Source organism: Sinocyclocheilus rhinocerous, unplaced genomic scaffold (assembly GCF_001515625.1).
Source record: "Sinocyclocheilus rhinocerous isolate Xijiao unplaced genomic scaffold, SAMN03320098_v1.1 scaffold418, whole genome shotgun sequence".
Lineage (NCBI taxonomy): Eukaryota > Metazoa > Chordata > Actinopteri > Cypriniformes > Cyprinidae > Sinocyclocheilus > Sinocyclocheilus rhinocerous.
The window spans coordinates 1228417-1242945 of record NW_015651146.1 but is presented as its reverse complement, the minus strand read 5'-3'; the positions used below and the strand labels follow the sequence as shown (position 1 = coordinate 1242945).

At 38.4% G+C, this 14529-nt stretch overlaps 1 protein-coding gene across 3 annotated transcripts in view; it reads left to right on the top strand.

Annotated features, from left to right (window-relative positions):
• The first annotated feature begins 6105 nt into the window (after nucleotides 1–6105).
• The window catches only part of LOC107712729 (filamin-A-like), a 47103-nt gene continuing 38679 nt past the window's right edge, over nucleotides 6106–14529 (top strand). For 2 of the 3 annotated variants that reach the window (XM_016518061.1, XM_016518059.1), the window contains exons 1-2: nucleotides 6106–6370; nucleotides 10002–10484. In XM_016518061.1, the coding sequence (XP_016373547.1) occupies nucleotides 10106–10484 (379 nt within the window). In that variant the 5' untranslated portion in view covers nucleotides 6106–6370; nucleotides 10002–10105. The remainder of the gene's footprint in view (nucleotides 6371–10001; nucleotides 10485–14529) is intronic. The other variant, XM_016518060.1, reaches the window with a different exon arrangement.

Here is a 14529-nt window from a genome sequence, read left to right as displayed (position 1 = left end):
TTCATATGCACAATGCTTTCTGCATATCAGAATTTCTGTTATCTGATCTTAAGAATTTACTGTGTTCATATTTTCAGTTTTCTCTTTCAGTGCACACAATTTTGGCACTTCCATCATCAGCTGATTCTGTTCTCCAAGCAGCATTAAATGAAAGCCAATCTCATTCCAATCTCATCACTAGGATATAGAGAGACAAGAGTGGGCATGTATCATAGTAAAATATTCTCAGACAGTGTAGGTCTCACAGTAAAAATACAATAGTATTAAAACTTAATATTAGTCCTCACCAACTTGTTTAGCCATTTGAATTTGCTCATTAACTAAATGAGTTTAGTTTAGTGTCATTTAGTGCTTTTACATGCACTTTAAAAATGTTGTGTAAACCCTTTGTCTGTCTGTAATCATATACGTCTGTTTTTTGTGAAGTTGGACTAATCTGATTGTAGCTCAACTTCATCCAGCATGCACACAACTGTTCCAAAGTTTGGGGTCAGTAAATTGTTTTGTAAATAAATTAATACTTCTACGGAGCAAGGTTGCATTAAATTGATCAAAAGTGACAGTTACTGTCTGTAAGTGATTGTTTCAAAAGATTTCTATTATTAGAATGATTTCTGAAGGATCATGTGACACTGAATACTAGTGTAATGGCTGCTGAAAATTCAGCTTTGCATCACAGATATTCAAATAGAAAACAGTCTTGTTTAATTGTAATATTTCACAACATTACTGTTTTTACTGTATTTTATTATAAAATAAATGCAATGTGAGAATAAGAGACTTCTTTCAAAAACATTTTAAAAAAATCATACCAACCCCAAAGTTTTGAACAGTAGTGTATAGACATTAATCACAGAAGGCTATGCTTATTTAATCCTTCAGATATTCAATTCAATTAAATTATGCATTGTGTCATTTAAACTTGGACAGGCTGATAGAGATTAAAGTTTGGCTACTCAAAAAGCCACCATAGCTTGCATATAAATATACTTATTGAGAAGTTTAACCAATTGGTGGTTGGAGGGAATGATGGAGTTGAAACGGAATGGCACTTTCCTGCCAAAAACAGGACCGGGAACAAGTTAATTGACCAATTCTCAGATTTTTTTTTTTTTTAGATACCCCAGGGAAGGACAATGTGCTCCAAACACCACATCTGCTCCCCTCCCAGAGTCACCATCAGGCAGTGGTTATACCGAGAGTTACATGCTTGAGGAGGTTAAAAAAAAAGAAAAAGCTTCAAGCCTTGTTATTTATATTGTCATGCTACCAAAACCTGATGACACCTCTTGTTTTTTAATGAGGTGTGGCGGAATGAGACGGACATGATGGGTGTGGCATCAGTGATTAAGTAAGTAGTTTTTTTACTGGATCACATTTATCACAGTGCTCACTGGTCACACTTCTTTCCAGTGGATGGTGAAGATCAAAGATAACACTGTTTAATATAATGTTTCCTTAGCCATGCAATACAATGTTCTGGCTTTTCTCTCTCTCTCTCTCTCTCTCTCTCTCTGTTTCTGTGTGTGTGTGTGTGTGTGTGTGTGTACTTGAACCGCCTGTGTGATCAGAGTGACTGTTCGTGTACAGTCAGTCAACTAGAAGGCCGTTCTGTTTTCTGTGATGTGCAGTGAAGAATAAAGCCGCAATATAAAGCACTGGAGCTGACGACACCCATTACACACTTCTAGAGCTTTCAACTCTGACTCACTCTACTGTAATATCCTTTCAAACAGTAACAGATGGTACAGACTCTTTCACTGCCTTCAGACATGTTTGTAGGTGGGTGCTGGTGTCTATAGTGTGTGTCTTTAAACACGTAAGTGTTGTACGTAAGATGGCTTTCCCCACACTATGTAACCCCAGTTTGATGCAGATGTGTTTTTCTCTTGACTTTACAAAATGAAGAATGGCTGCTACACAACACTGTCCTGTAATGCTGAAAACCTTGAGATGGAGACATCCTCTAATCTTTACCTTGTGAAGACGACACAACATAAGATTAAACAGTAGCAAAAAATGTCAACATAAATGAAAAATATATATCACTGACTCATTGATGCATATGAGGAGCAAAGGGGAGCCCATCTAGTCCAATCACACAGAAGAGCTACTGCAGCTAGATTGATCAAATGTTTCTATTGTTCATTTTGACTGATGTGTTCAGATCAGATTGAGACAATGACTATGCAAAAAATAGTCAAAATGTAAAGGAGTGAGAAAAATTTAGAAGTTTGACAAAATTCAGAGCTGAACTGACGTCGAGGTGAGCTTTTGTCTCTGGATAAAGTATTCAATGGATGTAAAACCTCCTACTAATATACTGTAGTTTTGTCTAAGGCTACATTTAGACTCCTTTTTTTTTTTTTTGCTCATATATGACTCAGATCGTTTTTTTCTATTTCCGTGACCATGTGAACAGCACAAACCACATGGAATCTGATCTTTTTTATTCTGATTTGGGCCTCTTTCATATGCGGTCCTAAATCTGATACAGGTCAGATGTTTCGCAATTCGACCTCAGTCTAATCAGTCATATCATAATTCATGCGACTTTTATGTCACTCTAGATCGACATTCATCATAATTCTGCACTGACAGGAGTCGCTCCAAAGATTTTACATACTGTTAGTTCTTTGGTCATTCTGTGAATATGACAGACAGTTGTGGAGGTTGTCAGTGGAGAGACAGTGAGGTGTTGAACTGGTAAGTTTTACAGTGACAGCTCTATACAGGCTAAATATTTAAATACTTTGCTCTCTTTCTTCTCATCTTCATCCTCCTTATCGCCTGCTCACAAATTCGCTGGCTTCATTGCCACAACACCTTATAAATGAACATGTAAACGCTTACTTCAGTGGCCTCTGTCTTTACTTCCGTATGACAGTTCGCTTCATGCCGTCTTGTTATCGTGCATGTAGGTCAGTTCAGGACCATGACCGGTTCACACAGCAGTCTGATATTGACCACATTTCAAAAAGATAATATGAAAAACCAAACAAAAAAATCATATCTGAGCAATAAATCAGAATTGAGCACTAATGCTTGCAGTGTTAATGTAGCCTAAATCTGACCTGTGTCTTGATAGTCTTTTTTGGAAGAATCACCTTGTTTGGATGTCGATACAGAGTGTCCCCTGTATGATATGACTTGAACCTCTCAGCACAGTCCTTGAAGGCCATCAACATCAACCTATGAAAACACAAAGACAAAGAACAGGAAAACATGAGAGTCTGCTCTTTTTGAAAAACACATTTGTTTTGATTGGATGTCTCAATTCATGTACTGATTCAGTTGGATGGGATCTCTGTAGTTTTTTACCGGGTGTGGGCATTACCGAAGGTCATGAGCATAATGTATGAGATGCAATTTTACCATTATGAAAAAATGTAGTTAATTTGGACAGGATTATGATCACAAAGTCTGAATATACCTGACCTCCTCAGGGAAAACTAACTGTTTTTGGTTTGTTTTCGGCCTTCATTTTGCTTCTGTTTGTGTCAGAATGGTGGTGAATCAGAGCCAAGTTATCATCCTTGTTTTTCAGCTAATACGGTTCGGTTAACAACAGGACTCTCTGCCCTCCAATGATTGTATCCATCCTTCCACAGAGCCACACATTCCTGTGGAAAACATGTCGTATCTGTTACTACAGCTTCCTGTGTTAAAGAATTACACCCAGAAACGGATGGGTCACAACAGTCCCCTCTCTCCCAATCTTCTTTTTCTCTCAATAGTGTGACACACTTGATCAAAGAACACGTACTTGCTTTTTTAGCTTGGCCAGTTCTTGATAAACATTATTGCCTTGTTAAACTTGCTGCTATTTTGTTGCCGTACTTAATAAAACATTATTAGGTGAATGTTCAGTGAATTTTAACTGTTCAAAATGTTGCTCTGACTTCTATCTAACATGCAAAAGTGATGTCTATTGCTTAGGGTGCAAGTCTCACTTTGAATAAAAAGCCTCATTCTTTCTGTCTAAACTTATCTTTGTGAATAAATTGCCCTCTTTTTCTAAACCAGTAAAACAAAAAAGGAATGTAGACAAAGAATTCTTGGGATTACAATGGGAAAATGTAAGCAGTTTTCTCTCCCTACATTTCTCTTTTATTCCTTTTTTCTTTGCTCCTGCTTGATCTCTTTGCCTGCTACTGTACCAATTCTGTGTTTACTGTCAATAAAACTGAGCATAATATTTTATTAGCCCATATATATAGGCCCAATTTCTAGCAATGACAACATTTTTCCCGGTCTTCACAGTCCGCTGAAGGAGATCTACTACTGCCTCTTGTGTGCATAGCGAACATGTTTTGTTGTGCATTGTGATATTAGTGTTTGTGTGATTTCTTTATTTTATCTCAAATTCAGAGATTTAGGACTCTAGCAACTAGACATCTTCAAAATAATTCTAATTAGTAAACCCAACTAAGAGATTCTGCACAAGTTTCTCAATTTCTATGTATATGTGTTTCTCAATTTATATGTGTTCCTTTCTACGAAAGCACCAAGATCGCATGTACCTTGACAAATAAAACACACAGAAGCAGGTCTTCACAAAAAAAATTAAATTTTGGTTATGCATGTTTAACCTAGCTGGGATGTTTTGTTAGTCTGAAGCACCTGATGTATGGAAGATTTTGGACTATTCCCTCTTAGATTCCTGGCCTTGTTGACACCTTTTCTTTGCATGTGGCTATTTTCATTTACTCTCCACTGATGTCTTTCTGCCTTTCTATTGTTGACAGAAGATCTCTGCCTGTCTTGTCTTGATCTAGGTTGACTTGATCACACTCTAGGGAATGTGGGCAAGAAAAAACACAGACAAATTATGAGATTTCCTCCAACACCAATATATATTGGTGCTGGGTTAAAAATGATAAAATATATAAAATTTATAAAAGTATATAGGATATGTTAAGCTTGTTAGATTAATCACCAAGATTTTTAAGAAACTTTTCTTGATTGTGCCAGTAGGAAATATCAGTTTATATTTGCAAACATTCATTATGTCATGTATGTGTTTCTGTATATAAGAGATAGAAAGGGGAAGAAAAAATACCTGCGTCAAATCCCATATGGTGCAAATGATACCTAGTTTCAGACCGCTGAATTTAGTTAAAGGTGTGGTGAGGGCAATATGATGTCATCCCACCCCAGGGTTCTTTGATAAATTAGGCTGTTACAGCTGGTCCCTTCTCTTTCCCTCTAAGGAATGAAGTACTGGGAATGTTTGCAGTCAAAGACAGTTACCCAAGGGAGACTGGCTGTCTACGCCAGGTTTTATTGGTAGCAAGAGCATTATAGACATAGACAGACCCATACTGGGCCATTAAAACATCCAGCCGAAATAAAGTAATGTATTAAACAGCAAACTCTGAGTCTTTTGTTATTACAAAGTGACACACTTATAGTCTCGCCTCTCTTCAGCAGCCAATCATTTTTGTATCAAATGAGAAATTTGTCCCAAAAGTATGTGAAATAATATTCTTAGACTGCATTTAAAAATATTTGGCTTCACTATAATAGTGAGAACATCTCATAGACACAATGGCTTTTAGGGGCGATGACCGTAATCTGACCCCTAAACCTAAAATGTACACAAAAATGTATAAGATTTAAATAAAAATGGACTGCGTTATGAGTTTGGACCATTTCAAGTTGGTTTTTGACGTGTTTTACCATATTGGTGAGGACATTTTTCAAAATTTGGCCCTCCAAAATGCACACACGGTAAATGATCTCACTAGGATACTCATGACACACTTACACTCTGCAGTATAAAGGTTGGATAAAATCTAGTGTGTTCTGAGAGAGAGAAAAAAACTTGTTCTATGTCTTTTAATGTGACCTATGCCAGAGTGTTTTAGTCAATAAGATTTTTTTTTTCACTGAGACAATGGAAGTTTAAAATGAAATGCATATTATTACCTCTGGACTTGCAACATAACAGCTTGGGTTAAACAGTCAGCCGATGCAGTCTTTTAAGCCAGTGTTCAGGCATCAGGCAGATGGAGCAGATACAGGCGCTCTGAACAGGGTGACATCATACCTTTACAATCTGAAGGCGCGGCCGCCGGTATCACGTCAGCTCGAGACGAGAAACCCCCCTCTTTGATATTTTACCAATTAAGGTTCTCGCATTAAGACCAGAGAGGACAGAAGGAGGCAGAGACGACTAAGGGGTGTCACTAGTGTTTTTTTCTCGAGTTCAGCGAACAAGCTTTTCCTCCAGGGACACTCGTCCGGTCCGGGAGAGTCGTACAGTGAGATTCTGTGGTACAGTGAAGTTCACTCTGTGCTGCCTGTGCCACAGGCAAACTCTGAAGGGATACAGGAACAAGAATTACTTCAAGACAAGCAGCAAAATGTAAGTTATAAATCCTATATTCAGTGTTGCGAGGCATGTTTTGTCTTGCATTAAGTGCTTTTAAGCCTGGGCAGCTTACTTTTATTCCAGTTTTGCGTCAAATCTAAGCTCACTTAGGGTTAAATTCGTAAACAAAAAAATCGTTGACGCAGACTTTCACCACCAAACGTCTTGTATTTTGCGTAAATGTTTCTTGTAACGGGATGGGTGTCGCGAGTGCAGCGTAAGCTTACTGTGCTTAATTTTACTGAATGACTGGATATCATATACAGCGTACTTATAAGTGCCCTGCATAAGGGCATGTAAGGGCGTATCTATATTGCAACGAATTAGAAGACGGAATAAAACGAAGCAAGCTAACAATAATTAAAATTAAAAAGGAATTTGTACTGAAGGCTTTGTAGCCTCTTTAAATGCAACTCCAAACATTACTATTTATTTCAAATCAATACTGCATGTCATTTACAAAAAGTGTATAAATCCAAAGCACTTCAGAGGTTTTGGCGCATCACTCTCGTAATCTAATTAAGGCCTCCTCACCAAATAAGGGAAAGTATGGAAAGGTCCGCGCGCCCTTCATCCTTTGATGTGAGAGATGCGCGCGCCCCCACATGCTCGAGGAGAATCTTGCATCTCGAAACATCGCGACCTCACCTGGATGACAATCGTGAGACAGTAAGACTCGTACTGCTGTACATAAAACATTAGGATTCACAGTAAAAACATTCGCATTTTCTTCCTTTATAGGGGAGTACGGGGCTAGTTGTCACAGGAGCTATATATCAGTAACTATGTTTTGAGTCAAAAGTCCAAATACACAAACGTGTGTTTTCTCTAGCAGTCGTTTTGTTTGTTGGTTTAAAACACAGTTCAAAACCGTCTTAAATTGGGGTTATTTTGGTGAATTATGTCCTCCAAAATAAAATTACAGTATCACTATATTTTTGCTATAGCTGTTGGTTAAATAAGCGAGCACAATAAAACCACACTGGCATACATTCAGAGGAGTCAACTATGAATGAAAGCCTGTTTCATTTGAAAGGCTGGATTGTGTTTGTGTAGATAGATTTTTTTAAATAAATGTGAGGATGGGGCAAGTTGTCACATTTTTATTTAAATTTATCTGGCTCCATTGTGACAACTAAGCCCATTTAGTGTGACCCTGCTTTTAGTCAGCCCGCTTGCAATGAACTGTATCTTTTTTCCTGGGCAACAGTGGTAGAAATGTTCAGTAGAATTTTTATTTTTTTTTGTATGCAAGACTTTAAGGTATGTGCTTAAATTCATTGTCAAATGTAAACCTGCCCTGAGGAATATTCACTGCAGTAAAAATGTGACAACTAGCCCCTGTCATTTGCAGTGATATAATTATTTGTTTAAAATAATATAAAACACATCTTAGCTGCTCATATTTTCTGTTTGGTTTCCATGTGCACAGCAGCAATAGCAACCCCACATCCTGTTGACACAAGAGTAAAACACCTTTGCAAAAATACCCATAGTGCCATTCTTCCCCTCAGTGGGTAATCTGTGTTTTTCACTGGTGCAGATGAGATGCACATCAGCCTTTACGGCTGACAGTCAGTGTGTGGGTTAACCACACTTTTCAGCATGGCAGAATCATGGCATCACATGCCATCTTCACTTCACTATTTTGACAAGTATCTGTCCTCAAATTAACCTAACGTTATAATGATTATATACTAAAGTCAAATGATTACATTGATGTTGGTTGAACTCACTACATTGAGAGCATGTTTTGATGATATAAAAGTACTGAAATATATGAAATTACTCATTGATTATTATTATTATTATTATTATTATTAGGTTTTCATTCAGATAATTTCACTATTGTCAACAGCTGTGAGTTAACATCCTTCTGTCATTAGGGAGACTGGGGGGTGTAACAGTGTTCTTTTCAGCTATGTGTCTCAAAAATTTTTCACATATTTGTCTGCAACATATTAGAGTATTTCAGAAAACTATACAATCTGATTTTGTGCAATATTTGTGGGTACAGTAAAAGTACACTGAAATATGCTACAGCCCATTCTGCCTGGTTAGATATGATATTTCTATTTAAAAAAAAAAAAAAAAACTTGTGTGATTGTTACACATCAAATTAAAAAAAGAGAACCTGCTGATTCGGATGATTCCAGTTCTTTCATTTAACAGCCATGGTTAAAAATGAAATTATAAACTGGATGTTAACTGGTACTTTACTTTTACCATCAATAAGTGTTGTGAGTGGACCTGTTAGGTAGGAGGAACATAAAATCAGCCTGTCGTACTTCATATTTCCTGCAGGTGACGCCAAACTACAATATGGCTGGCTGCAGTAATGGCTTGTTCTGAATGCCTGACTTGTTTGTTCTTCCTTCTGAGTAACTGGCCTATTTACAGTTAGACTGCATTGTGGCCATGATAATATCACATGGGATTTGAGAACAATAGGACATTGGTGATTTTGTTGACTGGAAATAAAACCAATGAGATATAAAGTTAATAGAGGACTATGAATACCTATTTATGAATGACGTTCCGTGATTTTGAGTCTGATGTGATGTAAACGTATCAATTTTAGGTTAAGCTGTGAGACTGTGATTAAAGCTTAATGACTAGTCTGAGCCATTCTTCTGCTCATCTTATGCTCTGCTAGAAATATCAAGTTTTCACCGAGCATAAATATGAATGAGACAGAGAAGGAGAGCAAGAGTATAACACATTGTGGTTATGTAGAAGTTTTATGATGGGGCAGGGCATTGGAGAGGGGGTCAGAGAGGCATCGGTGGCTGATTACATGAAGGGCATTCCACAGATTCTCCTGGAGAGACAAACTCGGAAAAAAAAAATGCTCTAAAGGGAAGCATTCTTTTTGGACTGCGTCCTCACATACTGTTTTGGCCCATTTGCCTTATTTAGTCAAATGTGGGATTAATGCAGTTCTAAATTGTTCTGTTTTGTGACTTTCTCCTACAAAATGGGTACAAGGAGGATGGAGATCCTGCCAAGATTTTTATATGCACACCTTGGGTATTCAAACACCTCTTTAGACATATTTTCAATATTCTTACTCATCTTTTGTGAATTTTCACTTAAGTTGTTTGGACACCATATCCAACAGTAATAATTTGATAATTGGTGGTATTACGTCAACACATAAATATGGCATAGAACATTTGCTTAAATTTAGTCTGTACTAGCCTATATCTACATGTGTTGATAAATGCATAAAGTGAAACACTATTTTAGTATTAATTATTTTTTTAAACATATGACATAATCTTTTTTAAACATATGACAAAACAGGTTATACATAATGTAGATTTTAAATGTTGTGTAACATAAATTATTTATTTAATTGAAATCGCTTTCTCACGCCAGAGGAGGTATGTGAGCTGTTTCAGACCGATTACCGTTCACCTACTGATAATAAAACGACTAAATGAATGACACAATGACATACTTTCATTCAGCAACATCTTAAAAACCGAAGAGGTTTTATAGAACAAATATATGTTTAAAAATGTCCACGTACTTCAGCCATGTGTCGATGAGAAACACAGATGTAATTAAATGCATGTGTATTTTAGCCTGATTTCAGTCAATTCTTTGTTTTCCCTTCTAGTCACATAACTTTGTAAAGAAGAGCACTCGAATTGTACAATTCCACAAGACTCCACCCAAAAAGCGAGACAGCGAATTAGTGCAGGAGACCCGAGACGATAAAAAATGAGTCAACACACACGCCCCCACCAGTCGAGCGCCGCCGCCGCTCCCCTATCCAACGCTTCTCTCTCCCCGGACAAGGACGCAGACATGCCCGCTACAGAGAAAGATCTCGCCGAGGACGCGCCATGGAAGAAGATCCAGCAAAACACATTCACGCGTTGGTGCAACGAGCATCTGAAATGTGTCAATAAGCGCTTAGCGAACCTGCAGACGGACCTGAGCGATGGGCTCCGGCTGATCGCGCTTCTGGAGGTGCTCAGCCAGAAGAAGATGTTCCGCAAGTACAACCAGCGCCCCACGTTCAGACAGATGCAGCTGGAGAACGTCTCTGTGGCTCTGGAGTTCCTCGACAGGGAAAACATCAAGCTGGTGTCTATAGGTATGTGTCCTTTCAGTTCTTATTTTAATCGTTGCACTTTATTAATTGTAGTATAAAGTTATAATACAGTGTGTTTTTGGAGTTTAGCCCTCGGTTTGTGGCATCCATTATTATCCGACTTTTGGCCAACAAACAGGGCATGGCATTTTAGGCAGGCCACAAAATAACGGGAAAGAATGATGGAAATGAAGTGTGGCCACGGATTGTTTTGTGCACAGTTGTAGCATTGCTTCACAAGTTGCACGTGCTTTGTGAACTTGTTGCTCACGCAGACGGTTTTGAAAATAAGATATTGCTTTAATCGTCTTTGCGGTTGAGAATCTGACAAAGAAGTGAGGATTCTGAGGAACCACAGTCGCTCCATTCAACTGTTGTAAATCCAGCCCCCAATGTCGTAAAGCAGCAGCAGACATCGTGGCGAATAGTTTAGGGTGGTTTAACCCTAGTTTGTGTGCTGAATGAAAACTCGACTAGTGCACCAAAACATTGTTTTATGTTAAATATTGATGCAGTAAGAGAGCTGTATGGCGAAAAGGGTGGGAATGTTCACTTCCTCCGCTAGAGGGTCTTATTTCAACGAAGGTTTGCTTTTTGGCATTTTTTGTCATTTTTTTTAAATATATATTTTTTTATAATTCTCACGCGGTTCACTGGTGGCACAAAGTAGAAATATCGATCCGCGAGGACACGCCTTCCTCTCATGAGGAGCACAGCTGTCTTCATCTGAATTTAAGATTGTTGTTGTGGGTGTCAACGTTTTAACGGAGGGATTAGAACATCAAGTTGCACAACATTGCTTGTAGATATCGAGACACGGTTCCTTCATTCAGTGCTGGTTGTGATTGATGACTAACACAGTGACACGCCCTCTAGTTTATGGCTCATTTCAGGCACTGGCGGTGCAGACTGCAGCGTGAATCTGTATTGGATCGTAGTTTCATTGAATGCGTGCAGTCTGATACTGAATTAGATTTGAAATGACATAATGTCAACGCAGGGAAATAACGGTCTATAAAAAACGTGCATTATGTCTAAATTAATTCAAATAAATCAAATATAATTTTTTAAATTGCATAAACAATTATGAACAAAACAGCATCAGTTATTTATGCATCGCTTAATACAAAGAGCCGAATCGCCCATCATACAGATTGCCTTTAAAAACATATGAGACTCAGTGAAAAGGAATAAAACTCCACAAATTTGCGACGTGTTTTCTAAAAGTTTAAACCGTTTTAACTTTGCATGGCTACATCTCTTGTGTGAGACGTGAGTGCAGCAGTCGTATTTGTCCATGAACATTTTTTATATTGTTATCGAAGAAGGTGTACCGTCGATAAACATCGATACCGTTTTATCGCCTAGGTTCAGAGCCTCTGAAATGCAGTGAGCACAAGGTTCCTTTTTGGGAAAGAAATTATAGAAATTAATACTTTTATTTAGCAAGGATGCTTAAAATTGATCAAAAGTGATGATAAAGGCATTTATAATGTTACAAAAGATTTCTATTTCAGATAAATAGTGTTCATATCGATATCGGAATTATATCGTATCGACCGAAATTAAGAAATATATCGTGATATCAATTTTGGCCATATCGTCCAGCCCTAGGTTCCAGTATATTGGTTTTGTTCTGACCACTTATCTTGAGTTTGTTTCCGGGTTCAAGTCTTTCCCTGTTCATCACATTTAATTGTTAAATTTTCTCACTATAACATGCACTTAGCTTTTCAGTGTTTTTATTTGTAGAAAGCATAATTAAGCTTAATTTTGTGCAAAAATGAAAACATTTTATTTAGAGTTATAGTGCTAAATGTAGAGGCATGTAATTATTGAACTGGTCCAATGCCTGAGGGAGGCTTCCTGATGTTCCTGTGCTTTATTGGCAATGCCAGGATTTCCTGTTTGTTTGGGCGACAGTCCTGTGGCAATGGAGCGCAGCAGTGGGGCACTTTTTCAGCTGCCTTTGTAGCAGAAATATTTTTTTCCCATTCATTTTCTCCATGGGGATTAAAAAAACTGAATAAAGGTCTAACCATGAACCAAACCAACCAGCTCCGAGATGAATCTCAACATTACAGTCTTTGATTTGAAGCAAAAAAAGTATCTGAAAAGTATCTGACAAAGATAAAAGACTGTTCTTAATGTCTTTTATAGTTGATTCTTTTTATTTGTAACTACAATCCCATGAAGCATGTTTCCATGGTTATAGTGACAGCTTGGTGGATCCTGTTCAGGATTACGGGTAGGTCTATGCTAGATGTTGAACTTGAAACTGATGAAAGGGATTTTACTTCTGGAACCCGACTGCTGCACTCTAGTGCTCCTGAACAGAACTTTCATGTCACTGCAGCTGCTTTAAATATGAGTGAAATTCAAGTTGCCATAAACGGAAGTATATTGGTACTACTGCATACTTGCACCAGCGAATAAGTGGCATGTGTGCAAGTGTGCGTGATTGTGTACCCTCACACCGTTTACCACACTGGAAAGCACCCTATGGCAAGTCTCGCAACCCAACCTCAGTGTGGTTTTACCGTTTTTTTTGTTTGTATCGTCATTGCTATTTTAATTAGTCACACTTGAATCTCAATTTCTGCATAAACAAAAGAATAAGGTGATTTTGCACATGAAAAACTTTGTTACTCAGATGTTGAAGTTTCATTTTACTGTAAAAACTTTTAAAGGTTTTTTAAGGTCATTGTCACCCCACTAGACAAAACCGCTGCAGCTGCATGTGAAACCACATGCAGACATCTGCCACGCGCCCAGTATTCTCTGAAAAGCCTCATGACTACAAACTGAGACACACAAATAGGTAGGCAGACTGGATAAATAGGGACACAACCTGGAGAGGAGACGGTGAATCAAGATGAGTAAAATAGAATGTGGCAGTCAATGAGAGGGAGAAAACCTATTCCTCTGCTGAGCTGAGATTGCTGCTGATTCAGTTTTTCCTTCTTTTGGAGATAAGAAATTGAATTTGACTGTCAAGCTAATGCGGAGAAACGGGGTGTGTTTTGCAATATTTTTAGATGGAGGATATGACTTATTCATTTTGAGTGAAGGGTGGTGTGTCAAAGGGAGATTGACTGCAAATAAGAGAAGTGCAAGTGGGATCGAGGAAGGGTGGAGTGGTGGTGGGGGTGTTTCCTAATGGGTGTAATTGCATGGCACTTCCTTGATCGGGCAACCCATAGAAGAATCCATCACCAACTTTTTTTTTTTTGGCAGATTGTATAATGGAGATAGTAGGGGGGATTCACCCTTGATGGTTTCAGGAAAAGAATCCAGCTCAATTGGCACTTATCAGATTGTCCCAAGGCATTCATCTCCACCCTTATTTAAGAGCACAGATTTATGTTCACAGTCACACTGGCAGAACTACTGATGAACGGAAATATCACTGAACATGGTCACATCTTTAGTGACCTCACTAAAATGTAGTCTGGCCTTGTATGCCTGTGTGATGTATGGATTGTGGCACGAAACCCGCTCTATTGACTCTCCTGGCCTTTTTTTTTTGTTTTTTTTTGTTTTTTGTTTTTAGGTGAACTTGATGGAACTGGGTTCCGTCCAGCCACTAAACAATGAAGCCAAATGACAATCCAGCTCTGTCAATATGGGGTTTTACAAAAGCACTACCACAGCAGTTTTCTGCTCTAGTCAGTTTTCTCTCCCTCACTCCTTCCCTTCCTTTCCCTGCCTCCTCCTGTTCCCTCCCTCTCCCAGCTGTAATCAGAAACCCCTGTGCAAGGGAATGGGTGGCCTGCCAGGATCAAGTTTGCTTCTGCCCTTTTAAGGCTAAAAAACCAAGGGGAACATTTCCAGAGAGAGCGAGTGAGTGAGAAAGAGGGAGGAAAGGAGGGAGGGACATTTGGAAGTCATAGAAAGTAAAAGAAAAGGAAGTTTTCTTGCAGAGTTCATGCTCCTAAAATCGTGTATCGGATGTGTCCTGTTTTGAAAACCGAAGTCTGGATGCACAGAATTCAACATTTCTATGCCACATGGTCCTCATTAAGACCTGCGGCACAACAGTTGTTTT